The following is a 22,815-nucleotide window of genomic DNA, read 5'->3' on the forward strand; positions in this document are numbered from 1 at the left end:
GTATTTGTAGTCCGTGCGTTGGCAAAGAACCGATTGTGTTGGAAAATGTACTACATCACCCACAAAGCATTCAGAACAAAGCCGTTTGCCCCACCCTGGATTGCTGCAGTTAGCTGCAGTAAAAGCAGGATTAAAGACTGCAGTTGTAGGGTAAAATATGTATTTCCTTTATATAACTTTAATTTGCATTATTGATTTTACTTATAAAGTTTAATTATGTGAGATCATAAAGCTGCTATAATTTGGATGGAAATATTGTGTAATCATACAAAGAGAACCTTAATAATTTTATTCCTGAGTTTTTCACTAGAGGGCATCTGTTTACATTCCTTGTTACAGCTTTAGCGCATTTTTTGTACTGATAACATGAGATGTTAGATTTTGGTAGACTGTCAGCCTGTCCGTCTGTCTATTTATATTAATCTGCGGGTCTCATTTTTCAACTTTTTTATAAAACAGTTCTTTAACATATAAGCATCTGTCTACGAATGAATGTAATCTTAATATAAAAACACATTAAACTGCACTAATGACAGGGCCAGGCCAAAGCTGAGACGCTTCAAATCACATGACCATCAACTACGAATCAAATCTACACTGACCAAGGACAGTTGGCCAAAACGTGTGCAGCAGGCAATGGAGCTTGACAGCATCTCGTACGTGTGTAAGGGCTGAATAAGGTGCCTATTCGGGGTTATCATAGGACTACACGTATTAAAATGCCGAACAAGTCGAGAAAAGATAAGGTAGGTATAGATATAGATTATCTATCTATCTATCTATCTATCTATCTATCTATCTATCTATCTATCTATCTATCTAGTAAGATAATATGTCATCATTGGGACAAGTATTGAAAACTATTTCATTATAGTTATTCTTTATTGTTCTTATTTATTTATTTGTGCTGAGGAGACATCAAAGTCTGGGAGATCCAGCAAAAGTGGAAGCAAACACCAAGACAACCAAGACCCTGAAAATGAGGTAGCTTGATGACTATTATTTTCCATAGTAGGCCTGGCAAATAGCACAGTTGATTATTTAATATATTTAATACACTGACCTAAGACTGTATTGGTTACTTAACATCTAGTGTATGATATCCTGCACTTAATAAGATTTAAGAGAAGACATACAGTAGATTGTAGTGTCTATAGGCTAATTCTCTTTTCAGACCTCCTTCAACTACTGATAGTGTGAAAAAGGTCTAGACTAGAGAAAGCATTATAACTACATTTGATCCATGCAGTATACAGATAGTTGTTAAATTAACTGTTGGGAGTTTAGGATGGGCACTGCTGTTTTTTGTTTATAATGTTTCCATGGAATTATACTCCAGTTTTATTTTACTGTGTATGTAAAGTTAAAACTGTTTAAACTGACTGTGTATGTAAAGATTTGAGATAATGGTCACCAATTCTGGTCTACCAGTTCTAGTTAAAATGATTGAGTTTGTACATGTGAAAGACATTGAGTGCTCAATTACAGAATGGTCTAGTAGCACATTCAAAGGAATCCACTCACAAAAGCTTTCAGAAAATAAGCTGTCTGCTCAGATTGCTCCACTACAAAACACCTGATCTTCTTCATGCAGGAACATGACCCTTGTACATCCCCTTCAGCCCAGTGGCCCCAAGGCCAATTAGGGTGATAAGCGATCCCCAGTTTCCTTGGACAGGAACTCCGAGGTTGTAAGCGGAACCTGCTCTCTGTGACTTTTGTTTCCACAGGGCTCCAATAAGAAGAACAGCAGCAGTGTGCCCCCCACTGCTCAAGTAATGCGAGTGAAGCAGCCTTCTTCCCAGGTTGCACTGAAGAAAGAAAGGAGGCAAAGTGCCTCCTGCTTCCCTCTCAGCAACAACAGGGAGCTACACAAACTGCCGGCTTTCAAAGGTACACAAACGGGAGGATGCCATGACACCACAGTGCTGTGTGTCCCAGCTTTCTCCTGAAGGAACACCTGTTCTTTTTTGTGTTATTGCTGTCCCAAGAAAATCTTTGGACTATACAGCTGCAGTTCATTCCATCATCGTGGAGCTTCAAAGTGTTTATAGTGGGGGAAAATGACAAATAACATGAACACACATGTTCAGTTTCAATTTCTGTGAAATCAAAAATCTCGAGGCTCTCAAATGTTGAGACAACTTTCTTGTGACAGCAGTATTGTGCTCATTTTAGCCTTAAGAAGACACGCTATTCAGGATTCAGTGCATGTCTTCAACGATCAGTTTCAGATGTACCACTTAGTAAGTTAGTAAGGACTAAGAAGAGGCGTTGTAGCCACTTTCAGAGATAATGCAACACAAGATATTGAAGAATACCGAGGTAAAGTAATGACAAAGGATGGTCTGACCCTCAGTGCTACATGGAAATATAATCAGTGATAATCAGTGCTCATGAAGTTCAGAGACTTTGGAAAGAAGTTCCTTTTTAAAAAAAGCACATGGATTACAACAATCATATATTGAGGTGCATGTGGTTGTGAAAGACCAACAATGACTCATGAACTACGGGTGAAAAGGGTTATAAAAAGTCCAAATCTGAAAAGACCAGGTTTGGTTCAGTTACAGTAGCATCCCTCCAGCTGCACCACAAAAATTACCAAATCTCTACAATGGTGTTTGTTTAATTACTAAATACATCCCATTTTACTCATTGGGCTTATTGAAATATATAGAGAACAGAAATACAGTAGAATACCTGCTCTCATTCAGACAGTGGGAGGTAGTCTTTACACTGCACACAAAGTAGAGTGGACTCTGAAGTCTATGAAGGGCAGTATGCCAACTGGGCTTTGGATTAAGAATTGATAGCCCACGTGGACCCTCATCCTTTCTAACGTTCAGGAGATAGCACGGTGCATAATTCATGGGGTAGCGGATGCCAGTGAATGTTTACGCTCAATCTCGATGATACATTATCCCCAGTCTCATCTGGAAAACACAAAGTGCAGCCCATGAGCATGAAGGAGTAGCATTTCAAAGCAAAAAATTACAAGCTCAACATTTTTTCTATGTTGTGTATATGTGTGCTCTAGGCTGATTTGGGCTGTTGTGAGATGATGATGATGATGTTCTTGCATACATTTCCACCCCCTGTACAGTCTCTTAATTACTGCTGGCTTCGTTGCTTCATTAAAGTTACATGAATGAAGTGAACTGGTACTTTGTGGTTCATCAGCACATAGAGACCACACCATGCTGATTATATTACCTGCTGATACACCAGCATTGAGGTTTATAAGACATACATGGACAATTCATCGAAGCACTATTCTCTATGGGTTACTTTGGACATTATGGGACTCAGCTTTCCAGTGAACTGTTCTTAAAACCCAATTGCTTTGCATTTCCAGTAACTGCCAGTCAGTGGTTACTGAATAGAAAACCACTGACTGAAAAAAAAATAGGTTCTGCATGTTTGAGCTTAGACATCCACTTGTGGTGGTCAGTGAATTGTCTGAGAATTTACTGATCAAATTGGAATGTGATTAAGATCCACCAGCCAGGAATTCCCAAACTTGTATAGGCTACACACTGACCCTGCACAGACAGCCAGATATTGCTCTTACTGGCAAAAATAAATGCCAGCATTCAGAACTGTTACACTGTACAATGCAGATTGATTTTCAGCCAGCTCAGTGGCTGTAGCTAATCAGGCCTCTGTGTGACAAGGTCAGCAGCTCAATCATAAAGGAAGTGCATCATCACACTGTAAAATGCATCAGCACTTCAGCCTTTGCAGGTGTTTGTCTTTGCAGGTGTTTGTCAGATGTATATATAAGCAATAAGAATATCATAAGTAAAATACCTCAAAAACAAACAAAAGAATTAATAACAACAGAGAGTTGCAGAGGGAGCAGTGCTGACAGGTTTACAATCCACTGGGAGGGTCAGAGTGTGCACTGTCTGACTTTCCTAATAGTGGTGGGTGTTTTAACAATTCCCGCACTACCCCACTATCAGTATTCAGTGGACATTAAAGATATATGTATAAAACTGTAAGCTTATCATAGCTGTGTGAAGGGGTGTACTGCTAAATGTATTGTGCAGCCAGATAATATAGTGCATTGTGCTTATTGTATGAAGCCATCGTTTCTAATTTCTTGCTTGTGCTGCCATCTTTTGGTGAAATGCCAAGCTGCTTGGGTAGATGATGTGTACGAGGGGGACATCATTTGTAATTGGTGTAAGTACTACAACTTGAGTGTAAATAGAGTTCTCAACAGAGTTTAGTATTCCCTACATCTGATTTATATAATGAGCTAGTTTAAAAGCTTCATGAATTGAATTAGGTGCATTAGAGCAAGAAAAGTAGTTTGCAGCAGTGTAATCCTGCAAGACAGGAGTGTGACGTTAGGGGTATAGAGGCTGCAGTCATACTGGTGGTGTCATTTTACTGTAAAGCTATTGGAGAGACAGACAAGTTAACCTTAGAGTGCAGTGTAAAAAACAACACTTCTCTTTATTCAACCAAAGCTAGGTTTTTAACAGTAGGATTTCTATTGTTAGTATTCTTTTTAGCCTAATGTAACAAGATAAAAAGAATTTAAAGTCCTGTGAGTAATGTACACCTGACTGCCAGACATCTGTGCTCAGTGCTACTAATCTGATACTTGAGTAAACAGGGGGGCATGTACTGAACTCTGGAGGAGCAGGTCAGCAGGGCCAACGGTGAAGTTCAGGGAGTGTGTCTGTCAACTATACTCATAAGACATTACATAATGAAATAACATATCACACTATAAAACCCTACAACTAATTGTACTCAAATGAATAGTCTAAATAGACTATTATACAAAAAAAAAACAACAACCTTAGTACAAGATATAACACATAGAAATTGCATTTGATTCATTTTATTGCCTATTAACTGTCTGTGTAAACCAAATTGTTGCAGTATGTTGGAGGAAAAATAGTAGTTACTTAAATATAAGACATGGTTCAGATAGGAAAATAAGTACAGTATTGTTTGTGAAATATAATTGTTATATCTTTACATAGAACTCTCTTTACAATTCATCCAAAAATAGCACATATAAGTTTGCAGTGTCTTTATTTTGTAAAGGAACAGGTTTGCATGAACTAGTGACATCTGTGTCATCCGTGTACTATGCAATCTGCATGTAAAATAGACCTTCACCCGGTTCACCTTTTTTTCCACTCTTTCACTCTGTGAAGACTTTGCCCTTGAACTCTAAAAGCTTTTAATGTAACTTTTTACTTTTCAGCAAACTGTAACTTGGTCGTTCTGTTCAGAAGGTGTATCATTGGTTTACAGGCTGTGGTGTGAACCCTCAAATGTTCTGCTGCTCTGTTCTTTACCTTTCTTGCCTTTGTGTTCTTGCCACATCTTCACCTACATCCTGAAAAGTTTCTGTTCAGCAGTTATCTTGATCATCTGATCAGCAGTCAAAGGGGGGGTTTCTTTTTCAGAACCAACCAAGCAGCAAATGAAAAGCCGACTGTCCTTAAAAAGGGGGTGGGGGGAGGGGCTACTTATAAAAAAGGCTTTAATGGCCTTGTTCACACTCAAAGAGCTGCCTGCACTCTTTGTTTTTAGACACTTTGTGATGTGTTTCAAATCCAGTGTGCTGGAGCATGGAACCATAACAGCAGAAATGTGTCACTCATAAAACCACGAGATTGAACTACATGTTGAAAACATTAACCATTAAGACATTCCAAATGTGCAGATACACAGAGCAAAGCTGATGTACACCACAAAACTTTCATATTTAAGAATTTCTAATGGAATTTGAGTTATACATTTAAGCCATGTGCAATGTGAACACTTCTAAATGTTTGAAATGTTTTGCACAGCAAGAAAATGCAGTTAAGATCTGTAGGTTTTGAATGACTTGGACAATATGTTCCTGATGTAAATTAAATGAGATTTTCATGTTCACCTGGTAGGGTTTGGATGCTTACACGTGCCATCAACATGCAGTCATTTGTTGGAATGAATTTGTAATGCTTGATGTGATTTGCTGTTTGATCTTGAATATATACAAAAGTAACAATAAAAAGAGAATTGCATGTCAGGAGCCAGAAAACATGCAGATCATGACTGGAGGAAATGCCCTTGCCTTCAGCACAACTGCCTTCTTTATGAGTGAAGGTTTACCTGTTCTGTGTCAGTAGCAGTACTGTGGTTGCTTTCTCAGCAAAATGTCACTGAGCAGCACAGGCTTTTGTCTTTTTTCCTTCTTTCATTTCCTGTTTATATAGCTGCCCTTCTGGTTCTCGTCGTTGCATTATGTTGTCACAGCTGCATCAGGACCTTCTGTCTATTTGCCAAGAACACAGACCAGTTGTTCCCACCCTCTACTTGTATGTTAGGAAAAATACTTATTCAGTGACAAGTCAGACAAATAAACAAACAAGCAAATAAGCAAATGAGAATAAAATAATTAGAGAAGATATCTGGACATGCACTGTAATCAGTTACCAATACTGTAAATACATTGCAAACATCATTAATTAATGTTATTTGTTATGCTTTTGTAATGCAACAAATATGTATGGTTTTGTGCCAAAAAACAACTTTATTTTCCCATAAGTGTATCTAATACTGTTAAACAGTGGCAGTTTTTAACTACAACTAAGCATAGTTTAATTCAAACTATTGTAACAAAGATACTGAAATGAGCACAGGGCTCCTCTAGAGCCTGACAACTATAAATGAGCGGAGGAGGGTCCATAAAAACCACTGAGCCCACCTCCTCCTTTTATTTTAAACCAATGGTGTTCCATTTTCACACGCAGTCTGATGACAACACCCTTTCTAGCAGCAGTGGACCAATCATTTCCCCATTCTTTGTTGACATCACCAGCTAGCCTGTTCCCTCCAGCAGCAGGGAGCTTCATTTTCTGCTCGGCTTTTGTGCTAAAATGGAGGCTGCTTCCTTGCCTTAAGTGGATTGCCTTCTCGGTTGAGTATACATGTTGCCATGCAATAAAGCAGGAAACAGGATGGTTGTAGATGCGCCTAATTCCAACGGGCCTTTCCAGCCGGTGGCCCTAATGCACTTCAGAGGTAGGTAATCCACTTGTACAGATTTTTGCCCCCCTCATTCTGGAGGAGAAATAGAGAACATACGTCTCTGCCTGTTCTGAATTGAGTAAATGGTACTGCACTGCATGGCTTAAGGAATTGTTTTAATGAGTAAGGACTGAGTTTCTAGGTCCTCAGCGGGTGTTTGTAATGATCAGTCAAGCATTACAAGAAAAGCAAAAAAAAAAGATGGGAACAAAAAAGAAAGAAAAGAAAAAAGACAGTTTTACTACCCTCTGCCCATCCCCCCCAAACTGTGATGTCAGAGGAAGTGAGATCACAGCTTAAGGAAGGGTGTGTGGCACTATGTTTCTGCAGTACGGGTTTGTGTTGATATTTTTTGAGAGAGGGGGGAAGACACACTGCTGTGACTTCATTACTTTATATGCTTCACCGTTGTAGGCTATGCTGCTTGTTCTTTTGTACAGCACTCTGGTTGTGTGAGGCAGGGGTAACACCAAGCAGACTGACATATATTGATACTGCAGTCTCTTGACCTTCCGCTGGTTTGAGAAAGAGGGAGATAGAGATAAAGGGGAAACATGGAGAGAAAGATAGGGAGAACACTCTGCGTGCATTGTGAATCCCACATTATGTGCGGGTTATAATAAATTCACACCCCTCATCAGAAGAATATTGTACCACTGAGCAATAGGAGACATAATGTAAAGCATACTTCACTGTAAATTAGTCACCCACGCTCTTTCATTGACTGATCCATTGATCGTGGATGACATCAAATCAGCCTAAGCCACAAATGGCAGACATTTATGTGCTATTTTAGTGTCCGCTTGTATGTGATGAATGATCCTGACTGGGGACAAGCCCGGATGGCCTGCACCTGCCCAGCGTCATGTGTTCAGTGGCTATATACAAAAAAGTTACAGTTAATTATAAAAAAAATTGCCTTTGTTAAGATTTTGTTAATGATTTTTATGGAAAAAAAACTTAACATTTGATTCCCTTTAAAGTCAGTCTTGTGTATATAACACAATATTTGGATAATGTTTTATTGTCCTGTTTTGAAGGCCCATATCATGTTAAAATGAAAGAGATTTAAGCTTTTTTTCCCCTTTTACACACAGCCCTCTTATTCAACCATGGCTTGAAGTATTTTTGGCATAGAAACTTTATCGCTGTTATGCAACTGGATTCATACTCATGACATGGTCAAGGTGGAGAGACTTAAGATGTAAAAGGAAAGTACACATTAATCATGCAAAAAAGGACATGGACTACCACAGCCAGTAGGTTATATTACACAATGTAGGCAACAACCACAAAAGGTTCTCAGTAATCAATAAGAAAATGCGACTGCTGAACAAGCTTTGTCTGTGCCTGTGGTGTGTAACCTGCTAATAAAATAAAGATGTGACATTGTAGACAGTAATAATTAACATTTTTGTATTAATATAGGATTAAAATCAGTTTACTTTAATAAATAAATTACTTTAATTAATAGCAATACATTTAGCATGATGATTCACTGATGTCAGCATTAAGGAACATCTCTGACCTTTTCAGTGTACTGTCAATGTCTCCATTGTGAATAAGTTTCTTTGTATTCCTGGATGTTTCGAGTTGGAATACATGCCACAGTACACATGTCCATATTTAGTTAAGCTAACTCAGATCTTGGAGGTATAAGTGAAGGACATGGTGCACCTGGTGGTGGTGGTGGTGGTGGTGGTGTGTGTGTGTGTGTTGGGCATCTTGCCAGTCTGAGGATATTGCAAATCAGAGCATATACAAAAGCGTATCAGCAGACATGGTAAAAATGAATTAAATAAATACACAAATAGATTATTTTGATGAACATGAATTTTAATTTCTCCCTCTAAAATCAAGCAGATGGTGGACTTTGATCTTCAGGATTATACTTGATTGTCAAATTAGGCAAGAACAGTTTTACATACATAAATAGTTGATTGCTCCGCATAAAGTCGATGTTGCTAAACAGAGCTCAGTCATGATAGTTCAGAAGCAGACCTGCAGACTTGTATTGACTGTTCTCTGCTCAGGGCTTTTTGACATCGCCAGTGCCACGGCTGGTGGCACACTGACATTGTGCAATGAACGCAGATTGGGAAAGAGCTTTTTCTAGATGCCGTATGAGCAACCATGTTGAGTAATTTGCTGGGAAAGGCTTCACAGCTGTCACTGGTTTTCATCAATAAAGTCTCTTGGCACAAAGTGGGAGGCATGAGACCAAGGCTTGCTGAGGCTAAACTACAGCCATTTTGCTTTTTTACTGAGATTTTGTTTTAACCAGTGCATTGATTTGTAGACTACTGTTTCAAAGTCTATTCTTTTTTTAAAGTTCAGTTAATGAATGTATATTAAGAAAACTGGCTTACTAGGAAAACATTTTAGTAGTCAAAATTGTTATTGGTTAACAAGCTAACAAGTTATTCTAAAATATAGCAACTAAGGGAAAAACACTAAGAAAATTGTGGCACAAATAACAGTAACAAAAAGAATCCTATCCATTCACTGTTTTATATTTTTAATTGCAGAGATGCCTCATACTCTCTTCCACTAAGAAATAAGACAGTTTGTACAAAGGCTACAGTCACATGTTGGGGCATGATATTCATTCGGATTGTGATTCAGCCTAATGACGGGGTAGAGCGAGTTCCTGTGATTTTGCATTGTGAGGTATGCAGCATGCTGGTTAATTTCTGCATTGCTCCCAATGCATTAAAAAGCCACATCACTGTGGAGTCTCATTCTAACTTCCTAGTTCCTAACAACTAACTTGAGAGTTCGTCTCATCATAATCAACAGGATTTCATACTGCTCTTATGACAGCACTTTCTTTTTTTTAGTTTTTACTTTAAAGAAACACAAAGGAAGAAGGCATAGATCAGCTAGATTTTGATGGATGGATAGAGTTTGAGAGATTTCATGGCTCGTAAAAAGGTCAAATAGTTGTACTAATCCTAGAGATTCATTTGATGATAAAATAATTTACCTTACACCCTGCAAGTCAAGGCATGGTGACCAGACCAAACATCTACTTTGGAACAAACACCTTTAAGGTTCCTGACAACTGAGGCAATCATTTGTTACTCACATACTTAAAAAAATGAAAACAGAATTCTCAGTCTTGTTTTCTTTCTGACCTTTCATGTAAATTATCTTTCCATTCCTCAGCTCAAATAGAAATGGCTTCAGATGACAGCCATTTTCATGCATGGTAAAACCAGGTGAAAGGTTGCACAAAAAGAAATGTTATCTATGAGCAGCATTTGTGTCTGCCTCACCCAGTACCGCCTTATTTTGAAAGAAACACTGGATAGATATCTGCATGTGTTTCTCATTTTAAATGAATGTCACATACCATAGATGCAATTGTCAAGGGCGAAAATCTGGAATGAAACTGTGACTATGTTATCTTAGGATTCATAGATTCTCATTCAACATTACTTTGTAGCTATACTTTAGGAAAAGTATTTTACTTGCATACTTTAGTAATCAGTTAGCAGCATATAATGCTAAGATATGAGGGAATTCTGTGATATTGCCTCATTTGTCGTATATTTTCTTAGCCACATGGTGAAACACAATAGCAATAATTATAATAATAAAGCATATTTGATGATTTATGCCTGGTATGTTTGCATTCAGCTTGCTTCATCTGTCTATACATGTTGAATTTTTACTAAATCAATTAAGGGCAATTCAAATGTTACATTTTTTTTACTGTCATGGTACTATTTCTTTCTTTGTGTCTTTTGTAGTACATATAGTACATATACATGTACATATACTTCCGCATATATGGGAAGACATTTCTTTATATTTCTACTATTATTGCAAGCCTTTCATTATAATGTCCTGGGAAAGCGACCTGCCAATACCCAGATAACAGCAATACTCATGCACACACACAGAAACTTCCGTCACTGTGTTGCTCTCGGACTATGTCTCGTGCATGTGATGTATGTAATGCCCATCTGCTGCTGCTCCACAGGTTATTTCTCCTGCAACCAAATTCTTGCTTGTGTCCAAATTCCTGCCTCTACTACTGATTCACAGCACTTAGGTCAATAGTTCTAGATCTTGTGCTGCCAAGAAACATCAATTATTACAGGAAAGGACAAGTCTAAAAGGTCCTTGTCCATGTCACTATTATATGAAATAGATATATAGAACAAACTATTTTTCATTACTTTACTGACAGGTAACACCATACGTTTTATAATTCTATCAAATAGGACTTTGCTGGAGTTCTCTGGGCAGTACATAGCTACACGGTTTATTGTCACAAGACATGCATACTGACTCACTGCAAACCACCTCTTTGAAGGTAACAAATACCATTCTATTCTAAGTATTGTGAGGTTGGCAATAAAGGTGGTGTTATCTATCTCACCATCTTTATATCTCAGTCCTTTCGAAAACACTTAAATGGCTTCAAGGCTTTTATAGTGTAATATTAACATGCTTTAATGCTTCTGTTGAAATTGATAAATTGATAGCACAAATAAAATACTTCAATATTTTAGAGGTAGATGGGAAAATTGCATGGGTTTTGACACAGTAGTGGCTATTGGTTCTTCCACTCTACGACATGCTGTGAAAAGCAGCACATTTGCAGACATTACTGCATTAATTGCTCAATGACTGTGGCTGTTATCCATTATATCAGAAGGTTATCCATTACTGTACTGGACAGTACTGTTATCCATAATATTAAAAGAAGGGTAGCATTCCTGTCTGCTGCTGTTCACATAAGAACATTCAGTAGAAGGACTAATGTATTATAGTTCTGAAACCCCTGACTGTGCCTTTTAATGTCTGTGCCTTTACTGAAAGTTTGATAAAGCAATGCTGGTGGGCTGGTGTGGTTTATTTATATATTTATTTTGGCAGAAATGTCTTCAAGCTACTGTACAGCAGCGCAATTTGATCTTTGGTCTGACACCTACTCCCTCTGCCTCCTCTCCAGACGTGGGCCCGGCCGAGCAGGAGAAGCTGTTCATTCAGAAGCTGCGTCAGTGCTGCGTGCTCTTTGACTTCGTCTCGGACCCCCTGAGTGATCTGAAATGGAAGGAGGTGAAGCGTGCGGCGCTGAGCGAGATGGTGGAGTACATCACCCACAACCGCAACGTCATCACCGAGCCCATCTACCCAGAGGTGGTGCACATGGTGAGTCATGCGGCAGGAAGGTGGCGAGACTGAGCCCACATCAGCCCTGTTCGCTCAGACCTCTAACTGGGGTTAAGGAAGCATCATCCACCTCGGCGGCCCGACCTGGACCAGGACTTGAGAAGAAGACTTTGAAGTCTGGGCTCCTTACAATAGTTCTTTTTTGTTGTCTCACCCCCGGAGACGGCGTGGGTCCTTATCGGTCACATCTAAGGGTTCCTTTGCAATCTTGTGGTGTGCCAGCCACAACCATGGACCTCTACTTGTGTGAAACGAGAAGTATGATTGCAATGGAAAAGGTCAAAATGGGTTCATGCCACCACTACTGAGGGGACAAGGAGTTTCAGTACCCTTCTCAGTACTCAGTACTGTTTCATAGTGCATGAATGATGTATTCCTGATGTTCAACTTCAGGGACTTGTGTGTGTGTGTGTGTATATATATATATATATATATATATATATATATATATATATATATATATATATATATATATATATATATAGGAAATCCTGTAAATAATATTGATAAACCTTACATTGTTATAGTGCTATAAGACAAATATTACAAATATTCAGTTTTATTGAGGAGTAGTTTCACATGCACTAAACGTGTGAATGTTTACAATTTAGAGATTTTTAGACATTATGCAAGGTTAAAACTGTTGGTCACCGCAGGTCAAGTGGTGAAGCAGTATTAGAAGATATTAGGGTATTAGAGGGTATCCTACTTTGTCATCTCTATTGGACACAGACACACATTGTTGTCATTTGCACACATGATCAAAGTTGTAATGCTAACCGATATTGTCTTGATAATTTGCTGTTTACCTCTGTACCTCCTCTGTAGTTTGCTGTGAATATGTTCCGGACTTTACCCCCATCATCCAACCCGACTGGTGCAGAGTTCGACCCTGAGGAGGATGAGCCCACACTAGAAGCGGCTTGGCCGCATCTTCAAGTATGTCTCAACTTTTTTGGATTCATTTTAGAAGCAGGTACAGTGCCTAGGCGTATAGTCCAGAAGCTGTCTTGGCTATTCCTGAACAATTAGGAATAGTCTAAATGACGAAAAGTAAATTAGCTGAGTTGGTAATGGTAATGAAGAAAAACATACAGAAATCTAAAAACACTGATTGCTTTCTTTTTTCCTCTCTCTTAGCTCGTCTATGAATTCTTCCTAAGATTTTTAGAATCACCAGACTTTCAGCCAAATGTTGCAAAGAAATACATTGACCAGAAATTTGTCATGCAGGTAAGATATTTTCAAAGCAAATTTTAAATACAATAGTGTTTATTGAATACTATGGAGTGTTACATTGTTGTCTATTATTGTTCAATCTACTGTATGTGAACTGAATTGCAGCTTCTGGAGTTGTTTGACAGCGAGGACCCCCGAGAGAGAGACTTCCTAAAGACCACTTTGCACCGCATATATGGGAAATTTCTAGGCCTGCGGGCATACATTAGGAAGCAAATCAATAACATATTTTATAGGTTAGTGCTTTGGCACCCTGCATTTTTGTGCATGAAGACTTTAAAGCATGCTGTTTTCATTCAATATACTGCATGTTTCACAGGTTCATTTATGAAACGGAACACCACAATGGAATAGCTGAATTACTGGAGATTCTTGGAAGGTAAAGCCACTGTGTGAATTCATACTACTAAGAGCATTTATAATAATGTCTACAATGTCTACAATGTCTACATAAAGTCACATTTGTTTGTGTGTTTCCTTCAACAGTATAATCAATGGTTTTGCCTTACCATTAAAAGAAGAGCACAAGATTTTCCTGTTGAAGGTTTTACTGCCTTTACACAAAGTCAAGTCTCTTAGTGTTTATCACCCACAGGTGGGCATCCTCCATTCCAAATCACAACATTTATTTAGTAATTCCCCCACAAACATCCTGTATTTTGTCTTGACAATATTTCCTCTTGCACAATTGTTTTTCACAGCAGCCTAAGCTCCTAATGTTATTGTTGTGAGACGGGAAACAGACTGTTTCATATTAAAAAGAGACAGAAGTATAGCAGGCACAATGAAGTGGGTTGGAGTTATTATTAAATTCACTAACATATTGCACTGATCCACCGGTTGCTATAGTGACAGCCAGTGCAGTTTAAGGCCATCTTTCCTTCTGGGCTGTGTCACTGGGTGTAGCCTCAATATCTCAGCTCCACAAACAATGCAGACTGTGATGACTTGCATGCAAAGGCCCGGGCATGGAGACGTTTCCTGTATCACAGATGTATATCACAAATACGTTCTATGAACTGCCTCAGGGGAGACAGACTCCTGCAGGTATTTAGTGACTCACTCTTGGAATCTCAGCCATGTCCAAGTCGTATGTGCAGGATCAAGAGGTCACAGGTTTCATGACTTCACTAGGTGAATCTCGCATGCTTCTAAGACAGGTTCATTTTGGCAGTGAGCAAAATAGACCCAGCAGGCAATTGGCTCCATCTGCGCCATGTTTGCTACTGTGCAAGTGTCAGCATTTTTTAAATCAAACCAGGCAAATGAATACCGTACTCTTTTTATCTGTGTCTAGTTGGCATACTGTGTGGTGCAGTTTCTGGAGAAGGACAGCACACTCACTGAGCCAGTAAGTAATTTGACCTTACATGTTCAGATTTTGGCTGGAGGTAATATCTTTAATCACGCTGTCTGTTGATTGACACCAGGAACCTATTACCACTCCATTATTGTCCAGCTATTGCTTTAATTATTGCTAAATGTTTGGTTTGTAACTACATACACAGAAAAAAAACTGTTCTTTGCAGCATCAGAATACCATGCATGATTTTTGTAATCTAAAAATGTATTTTACATTTCTTTCAAGAGCATATGAACTTATGAGATTTGACATGCTACATACACTACTGGGATACTGCCAAAAGTTTTCGCTCATCTTCCTTGACTCACTTATGAGCTTAAGTGACATCCCATTCCTAATCCATAGGGTTCAGTATGACGTTTGTCCACCCTTTACAGCTAGAACAGTTTCAACTCTTCTGGGAAGGCTGTCCACAAGGTTTTGGAGTGTATTTATGGGGATTTTTGACCATTCTTTCAGAAGCGCATTTGTGAGGTCACATACTGATTTTGGACGAGAAGGCCTGGTTCTCAGTCTCTAATTCATCCCAAAGGTGTTCTATGCAGGCCAGTCAAGTTCATCCACACCAGACTCTGCCATCTATGTCTTTATGGATGTCATGTTGGAAGAGGAAGGGGCCAGCTCCAAACTGTTCCCACAAAGTTAGGAGCATGGAATTGTGCAACAGGTCTTGGTATGCTGAAGCATTCAGAGTCCCTTTCACTGGAACTAAGAGACCAAGCCCAGCTCCCGAAAAATAACCCCACACCATAATCCCCCCTCCACCAAACTTTACACTTGGCACAATTCAGACAAGTTCTGTTCTGGCAACTGCCAAACCCAGACTCCTCAGATTACCAGATGGATAAGCCTGATTCGTCACTCCAGAGAACCTGCCTCCACTGCTCTAGAGTCCAGTGGCGGTGTGCTTTACACCACTGCATGTGATGCTTTGAATTGCACTTGGTGATGTATGGCTTGGATGCAGATGTTCGACCATGGAAACCCATTCCATGAAGTTTGGATTCCATGTCTTTAGTGATTGACTCTGCAGAAAGTTGGCGACATCTTTGCACTATGCACTTCAGCATCCGCTGACCACGCTCCGTCAATTTACATGGCCTACAACTTCATGGCTCAGTTGCTGGAATTCACTGAGCTCCTGAGAGTGACCCATTCTTTCACAAATGTTTGTAAACAGTCTGCATGCCTAGGTGCTTAATTTTATACACCTCATTGATCATTTGGATGGGTGAGCGAATACTTTTAGCAATATAGTATATAGTGTATAATGTTTTTGGACAACTAGGGTCTAAAATGTAAGCTCATCTAACATCCCACATTTATAGGTAGTTATGGCCCTTTTGAAATACTGGCCAAAGACACACAGCCCTAAGGAGGTGATGTTCCTCAACGAGCTAGAGGAAATCCTGGATGTGATTGAGCCGTCCGAGTTTGTTAAAGTGATGGAACCTCTATTCCGGCAGCTGGCAAAGTGTGTGTCCAGCCCACACTTTCAGGTAGGAGCAAACCCAGAGCCCAGATGTACATGTCAGTTCAGCATAAGTGGGTACACAGGAAGCAATCATGAAATGATGAGGAAATTAATATCTGGCAGACATGATGAGGACAGTAGAAATGTAAAAACTCAGAACTTGGCCAAAGAAATCGGTAAGAACATGGCACTAAGAGTATTACTTGGCCCTCTGACATAATATCAATTCAGCTTTGTTTTTCAGCTCTGGTTTTATTTAGTTATCAATATGGCCTGATTTTAAAATCTTTGTTGATCTTTTTATGACTTTGTTTGAATAAATTGGTCTGATGAGTGCTGCTGTGCTGCAGGTGGCAGAACGAGCTCTTTACTACTGGAACAATGAGTATATAATGAGCCTCATCAGTGACAATGCAGCCAAAATCTTACCCATAATGTTCCCAGCTTTATACCGCAACTCCAAGACTCACTGGAACAAGTAAGATTACCTGTGTACATCTGTCAAAACCATGCAAACGTATTAAATAAAACGGGCAAGCTAATTTAACTCATATTGGATCATCGTACTAGAACTTATTTTTGAAATTTGTCTCCCTTCAGTGTCATTACTGAAGTAGAATGCTAAAAAAATTTAACTTACATTCCCTTCTACTGTTCAGCTGATGGCTTTAGAGAATATCAATGGAGAATACCAAGTCCAGTGAATTGGTTGAAATTGTTATTATTATCTAAATGTTCATTTGAACCAAAGCTTTTGACAGTCTTGTTTAAGTATCCTAAATACCCTCTCTACCCCATGTAGGACCATCCATGGCCTGATCTACAACGCTCTGAAGCTTTTCATGGAGATGAATCAGAAGCTCTTTGATGACTGCACACAACAATTTAGGGCTGAAAAGAATAAGTAAGTGTAGATTTTTAACCCATTAAAATACGATTAACGTTTTTTTTTTGGATGTTCAACAATTCTCTGAAGTAAACTAAATCACATACATGTATTTTTTAATATGGTTTAATTGCTGTATTGTTTTGTTTTCCTTTCCTGCAGAGAGAGAGCAAAGTTAAAAGAACGGGAAGAGGCCTGGATTAAGATTGAGAACCTTGCCAAATCAAACCCCCAGGTATCACTTGAATGGGGACATTTCTTAAGGCTCAGTGATGATCTGAAACTAATTGCACTTATACAATGCATCAAGTGTATTGTGGGCTTTTGGAGGAATTAAACAATAATTGGGCTACACATACACAGTGCTTGAGTACAATAAACTAAAATAGCTTGGGGGTAATTTAAGCTTTAAAGCATGGTTGGCAGCTACTGTACAGTATATTTCAGCACTAAAAGTGACTTTGTGTACAGCAATTATAACATGATCCTGATCATTGCCTGCAAGCGTGCTTTTGTACACTGAGAACAACATAATGACAGTTGGATTGATCCTTGCTTTTTAAAGCACTAGATGAGGTCATCAAAGTCTTCCAGCACAGGTTGTCAATGTTTTAGTTCTGTATGTCCACACAACAATGTAATATATATTCATCTTTCTTAAACTTATAACATCTTGCTAATGTAATTAGCAATTTTAATTTCATAATTCTCATACCTTGCTTCATTCTTTCTCTTTGATTAATCTTTATCCATCCTCCTCTGTGCCTGAAACTGACAGTCTTTTTAACTTTCATTCTTTTTTCATTTATCTTCTTCTCTTTTGTTTTGCACTAGTTCCTTATGTATGTTGATTCCTCTGGCCTAAATAGCCCTGTAGAAATGGAGACTGATGGGCCATTGATAGAAGATATTCAGATGTTAAAAAAGACTGTAGAGGAGGGAGCCATTCAGGTAACTGTGGGTTTTGTCTATCAATGAATCATCTAAATGAGAGTAACGTTTTGTGGCAAGGTAGCCCATAAGGAAATAACATGGAGTTTTATTTTATTTTTCACTGTACATTGTGTTAGTTCTGATGTGCTGAGAATACCTACTGATCTCTGTAGCAGTGGGTCTGGGTCCACAGAATTATAATTGACCAAATGTACAACAGTTATTGGTGGATGGTATAGCCATCAATCAGCATGGCACTCCCTATATAACATATAAAAGGATCTTGCAGGTATGTTGCTTCTGACAAACCTGGTCCTGGGATATTATCTTTGAGACAATGTTTATGGGACAAAACATATACTGCGTATACTGCCAATAAATGTAACACTGAATTTTTAATTATGTGGATACTTGGACAATTATCGTTATGTTTTAAAGTGTTCCATTCCTACAATCAAAAAAGGTATGATTTGAAACTGAATAGCAATGACCCCTTTGCATTACTACTTATTAATACACACACAAACACAGTATGCGTGTGTGTGTGTGCGTGTGTGTGTGTGTTATATATATATATATATATATATATATATATATATATATATATATATATGGAAAGCAATACATTGTTTTAGTTTGTTAATATTAACTGTCTAATGTTCACTGGTTGACTGAATTAACAGTTCTATTAATCTCTTCATTAACCACAATTTTACCAAGGTCTCTTTGATAGGTTAGCTTGCTGGTGACCTCATCATAATGAGTCTCTAGTAAATGTCCAACAAACAAAATGTAAAGTATGAAAGTGCTAAAAGTATGAGGTCCCATCCTAACAGAGGGCCTCTGCTGCAGTACAGGTGTTGTTGACACTAGTGCAGGGGTGTACGGATCAGGTCGTCAACACATTCTGACATGTCTGCGCGTGTTGCTTCTGTGCTTTGGCACATGTGCAGGTGCAGAGGGAGCAGCGGAAGGACCGGCCACTGGTGAGACGCAAGTCCGACCTGCCTCAGGACATGTACACCACGAAAGCCTTGGAGTCGCACCGTCGAGCTGAAGACATGATCGGCAACCACGACGGCCGCTAGCTTCACCCCCGCTCCCCACCCTTCCTCCGTCGTCTTCGTCCGCCTCTAAACACAGCTCATTCAGCAGACTGGTGCGCCTTGCTGTGGTGGGACACGCATCACTCCCCCCCAAGTCAAAAGTTTGGATTGCTCAGGTTTTTATTTGAGAGGCATAGGGCCAGCACTGAGGCTTTCTCCCTCCCTGTGCTCCCGTGTGGTTTTTTCTTTTCCGTTCTACAGTTTTTCAGGCCTATGTGTTCCTCTCCATCCTGTCTGGACGCCTTAGACCACGGTAGAAGCCCCTACAGCTTCTGGCTGGGTGAGGGCTGGCCGAGAAAATTAAGAACAGGAGAAGATGTGCCGCCTCGGCTTCGCTTGGCTGAATGCAGAATGTCTAGAGACTGCTTGCAAGGAGAGTACTCTGTCATTTTCTTTTCCCATCGACGGCTTCATCCTCGATTTTTCTTGGAAACCCAGGGACAGTTGCCAGTGCCAAGACCATCACGAACAGCTTTCTGTTACCATTTCTTATTTTTGTCCATCTTTATCATTGTGAGTCTATTTTTGTGCCATAAGAAAGTTTTAACATGATGTTCACCACATAACAGATCTCTTGTGGCAATATTAACCATTCACAATGGTATATTGATGGTTCAAACAATGGTACCATTTTTATTTTCAGAGATGTTTCCATCAGTTCAGCTTAGAATCAAAACAAACACAATCTATTCCAGGACTAACTTGTGTGTAAATAGGATTTAATCTCAATTCATTTTTGTTTGTATGGTGCACATTAGTCACCAACTTTTAAGTCAAAGTAAGCTGTCAGTGCAGCAGGGAATTGGCTTGTTTCCATGGTGATAGCTATACATCAGTGCTGCTTTATGCTGTACATTCCTCAAGTTATTGCACCTTAATCTCAAAGAGCACACCCCGATATGCCATTGCTTTTTATTGGATTGTTACCCAGCTAACAGCAGTACCTTAGACACACCTCCAGAGGAGAGGAAGCATCACCAACAAGTACATGCACAACATGTTTGGGAATTAGCCTGGGCCCAAAATTGCTGTAGCATTAAATAAATTGCCATTAATATTATAACATTAATAGGAAATAACATCTTAAACGTGATGATCATGTCACTGACATTGTGCAGCAGAGTCGTTGGGAGGCTTTACCCTTGTACATTGTTAAAATGTCAGTTACTAACTCAAAGGCTGTGTTCAAAGCAGCACCGCTGAGCTTTCTGAGAGCTCATGGAGCAACAATTTCTTCTCCATGGAGAACTGAGCAACAGTCAAAATGCCAATGACTAATATAAACTCACATACACCCATGTGTTTTGATTATCCCCTCCATCTCATTTAAATTTGGCCCCATTTTCTATCTTATTGGTCTGTTCTTAACTGTCCAGAACCGTAAGGACTGTTATTTCCATCAAGAGGTTGGAAACACACTTGTCCACCCCTTTTCAGAGACATCTGAGTGCCTTTGTGACTGGTGCGTAGGAGATGTATTTAGAGATCTGATGACAGGGAGTGAAGACTGTGAGTGAATTACTGCTGTTCTATAAGAGGTTTGAGATGTGGCATCCTTGGATGAATGCAAACATTCTACTGAAAAATGATAATAGACACACAGGCACATTCATGGAGACACATACCCATGTGAGGTTGACACACTGATTGTTGTGTGGGGGTTTTGTCTCTCTTTCAGAAGCGAATGAATTCCTGTTATTTTATAAATTGTATTCAACTACCTAGAAGCACTTCCTGAAAACTTGAAAGCTGTTCAGTTATTTTTGTGTGAGTGGGTGTGTGTGGGTGTGTATATAGGTAGTTAAGAGATGTGTGTGATCATAGCATGCTTAAGTATATTGTGGCAGTCTGTACATTTTTATGTAGAGGTCTTTCTGTACCATTGTTTGAACTTACATTATTTTCCCCCTTGTTGTCTTTAACGGTTCTCTTGATATATGCTTGAATACTGTAACTATAAACTGAAACGGCCCATCCAACACAATACAACACACACACACAGTTTTCTGCTGAGGATTAAAGATGTCAGTTCATGTTTTTATTTTGTGTTACTGTTGTGCTTTATTGTGTGTTGATGTTGAGACACAAATAGACTTTGTCATGTATAAAAACAGAACAGAATATTTCGGTTTTATTTATCTCTACTACTATGTCTTCTATTTACTGTACTATTAAAATAGCTTAACTTAAGCTTCCCAGAATATTATTTTAACATGGTAAGTGTCCTTTCATATGACCTGTACTATACTACTTCATTTAATATTGTACATATATTTTCCCTTATTTTATTTTTCTGTAGTATTATATATCTAGATTTATTTGTAAAAAATAGTCCTGTGTACAGAATTTGAAGGAAAAAAAGACTAGAATCTGCAGAGCATTGGAATGTGGCACAATCTTTTCTCTCCATTTTTGACTGTCAGCATCAGGAAAGTCATGATATTTTCTATCAGTTTGTATCTCCAAAAGGTTTGTTGAACCATTCTGATAACTGCAACAAAGTTGATTTAATTGCCATTAATTGTGAGCCTTTACCCGACTTAAGTGGTGTATATCTATATAGAATGAATAAAGAGTCTATGTGGATTTATATTTTCATCTGACAATGAGTTGTTCACTCTTCTGTACCTGTGTGCATGCACACAGCCTTGCCTTTACAGTTTCTAGCATAAAAGCTTCTTTATTTAGGCCATTTTCATTTATGATCCTGAATATCATACACTGGACACTAGAGGGCACTGTATAACCAGATATGTTGTGGAGCTCATTTCAATTTATAAAGGTTTTGCTTCGCAAACCTTCTGTTGCTGCAGTGATCCTCAAAGCGAAGAATGGGGCATGAAAAAGGCACTAAACAGATATAATAAATAAGACTCTGTGTTTATATGCACTGCTGGATAGGAATTTACAGTGCGAGTTGGATTGGTTTTGCTGTTGAAGACCTGAGGCCTAAGCACATACATGTAAACTAAAAATGCAAGCCTTACAAATACTTCCAGTGATATGTTGGCATTAGCTGTACTGACAGCTAATGCATTAAAATCCATTTTCTGTCACATCTAATGCAGTACATCCTACAGCCCAGTACAATTTAATCTTTTCTCTGCTCGAGCAAAAATCATGTACATTCATGTGTAAAAATAAAAGCATTGTACTAAAAACACATCTACTCAACCTTTCAACTGAAGACAGGATTATAGGTATATATCTTTCAACCGAAGACAGTATTAGAGGTATATATCTTTCAACTGAAGACAGGTGTATAGGTATTTCTAGGTATATATATATATATATATATATATATATATATATATATATATATATATATATATATATAGATAGATATATAGATATATAGATGTATAGGTGTATATATAGATCTGTATAGGTGTATATATAGATCTGTATAGGTATACATAGGTGTATGGGATCAGGTGTACATGTGTGCTGGATAAGGGCCCTACTGTAGACACTGTAAAACCAGCACTATTAATAACCACAGTCCTCACCTGGAAGATCTAACAAAAATATTTATTTTGTATATTAATATAAGGTGACTTCTTTAGTTAATTTAGTTAGTTTT

General features: G+C 38.7%; 1 protein-coding gene across 4 annotated transcripts; it reads left to right on the forward strand.

The window, feature by feature from the left end:
- Window positions 1–16: 16 nt before the first annotated feature.
- On the forward strand, window positions 17–21,828 carry ppp2r5ca (protein phosphatase 2, regulatory subunit B', gamma a). Of its 4 annotated transcripts, XM_076977650.1 has the most exons (17): window positions 17–150; window positions 537–746; window positions 913–984; window positions 1,731–1,893; window positions 12,011–12,210; window positions 13,060–13,170; window positions 13,372–13,464; window positions 13,576–13,706; window positions 13,790–13,849; window positions 13,957–14,065; window positions 14,768–14,821; window positions 16,162–16,332; window positions 16,658–16,785; window positions 17,110–17,211; window positions 17,356–17,428; window positions 18,028–18,144; window positions 19,080–21,828. In XM_076977650.1, the coding sequence occupies exons 2-17, from the start codon at window positions 720–722 to the stop codon at window positions 19,212–19,214; spliced, it is 1,746 nt and encodes a 581-aa protein (XP_076833765.1). In that variant the 5' UTR covers window positions 17–150; window positions 537–719; the 3' UTR covers window positions 19,215–21,828. The 4 variants fall into 4 exon arrangements, 3 of the variants coding, with proteins under 3 accessions (XP_076833765.1, XP_076833763.1, XP_076833764.1); XR_013121793.1 differs by lacking the exons at window positions 17–150; window positions 537–746; window positions 913–984; window positions 1,731–1,893 and adding an exon at window positions 6,818–7,038 and having other exon boundaries at window positions 18,063–18,144; window positions 19,080–19,217; XM_076977648.1 differs by lacking the exons at window positions 17–150; window positions 537–746; window positions 913–984; window positions 1,731–1,893 and adding an exon at window positions 6,818–7,038.
- Window positions 21,829–22,815: the final 987 nt, after the last annotated feature.

The sequence above is a fragment of the Brachyhypopomus gauderio genome, chromosome 17 (genome assembly GCF_052324685.1).
Source record: "Brachyhypopomus gauderio isolate BG-103 chromosome 17, BGAUD_0.2, whole genome shotgun sequence".
NCBI classification, from domain to species: Eukaryota; Metazoa; Chordata; class Actinopteri; order Gymnotiformes; family Hypopomidae; genus Brachyhypopomus; species Brachyhypopomus gauderio.

Coding starts and splice junctions, on each gene's coding strand:
- ppp2r5ca (XM_076977650.1), top strand. CDS start 720: ATGCCGAACAAGTCGAGAAAAGATAAG. Junction 12,211..13,059: donor ACCCAGAGGTGGTGCACATG/GTGAGTCATGCG, acceptor CCTCCTCTGTAG/TTTGCTGTGAATATGTTCCG. Junction 14,066..14,767: donor TTAGTGTTTATCACCCACAG/GTGGGCATCCTC, acceptor ATCTGTGTCTAG/TTGGCATACTGTGTGGTGCA.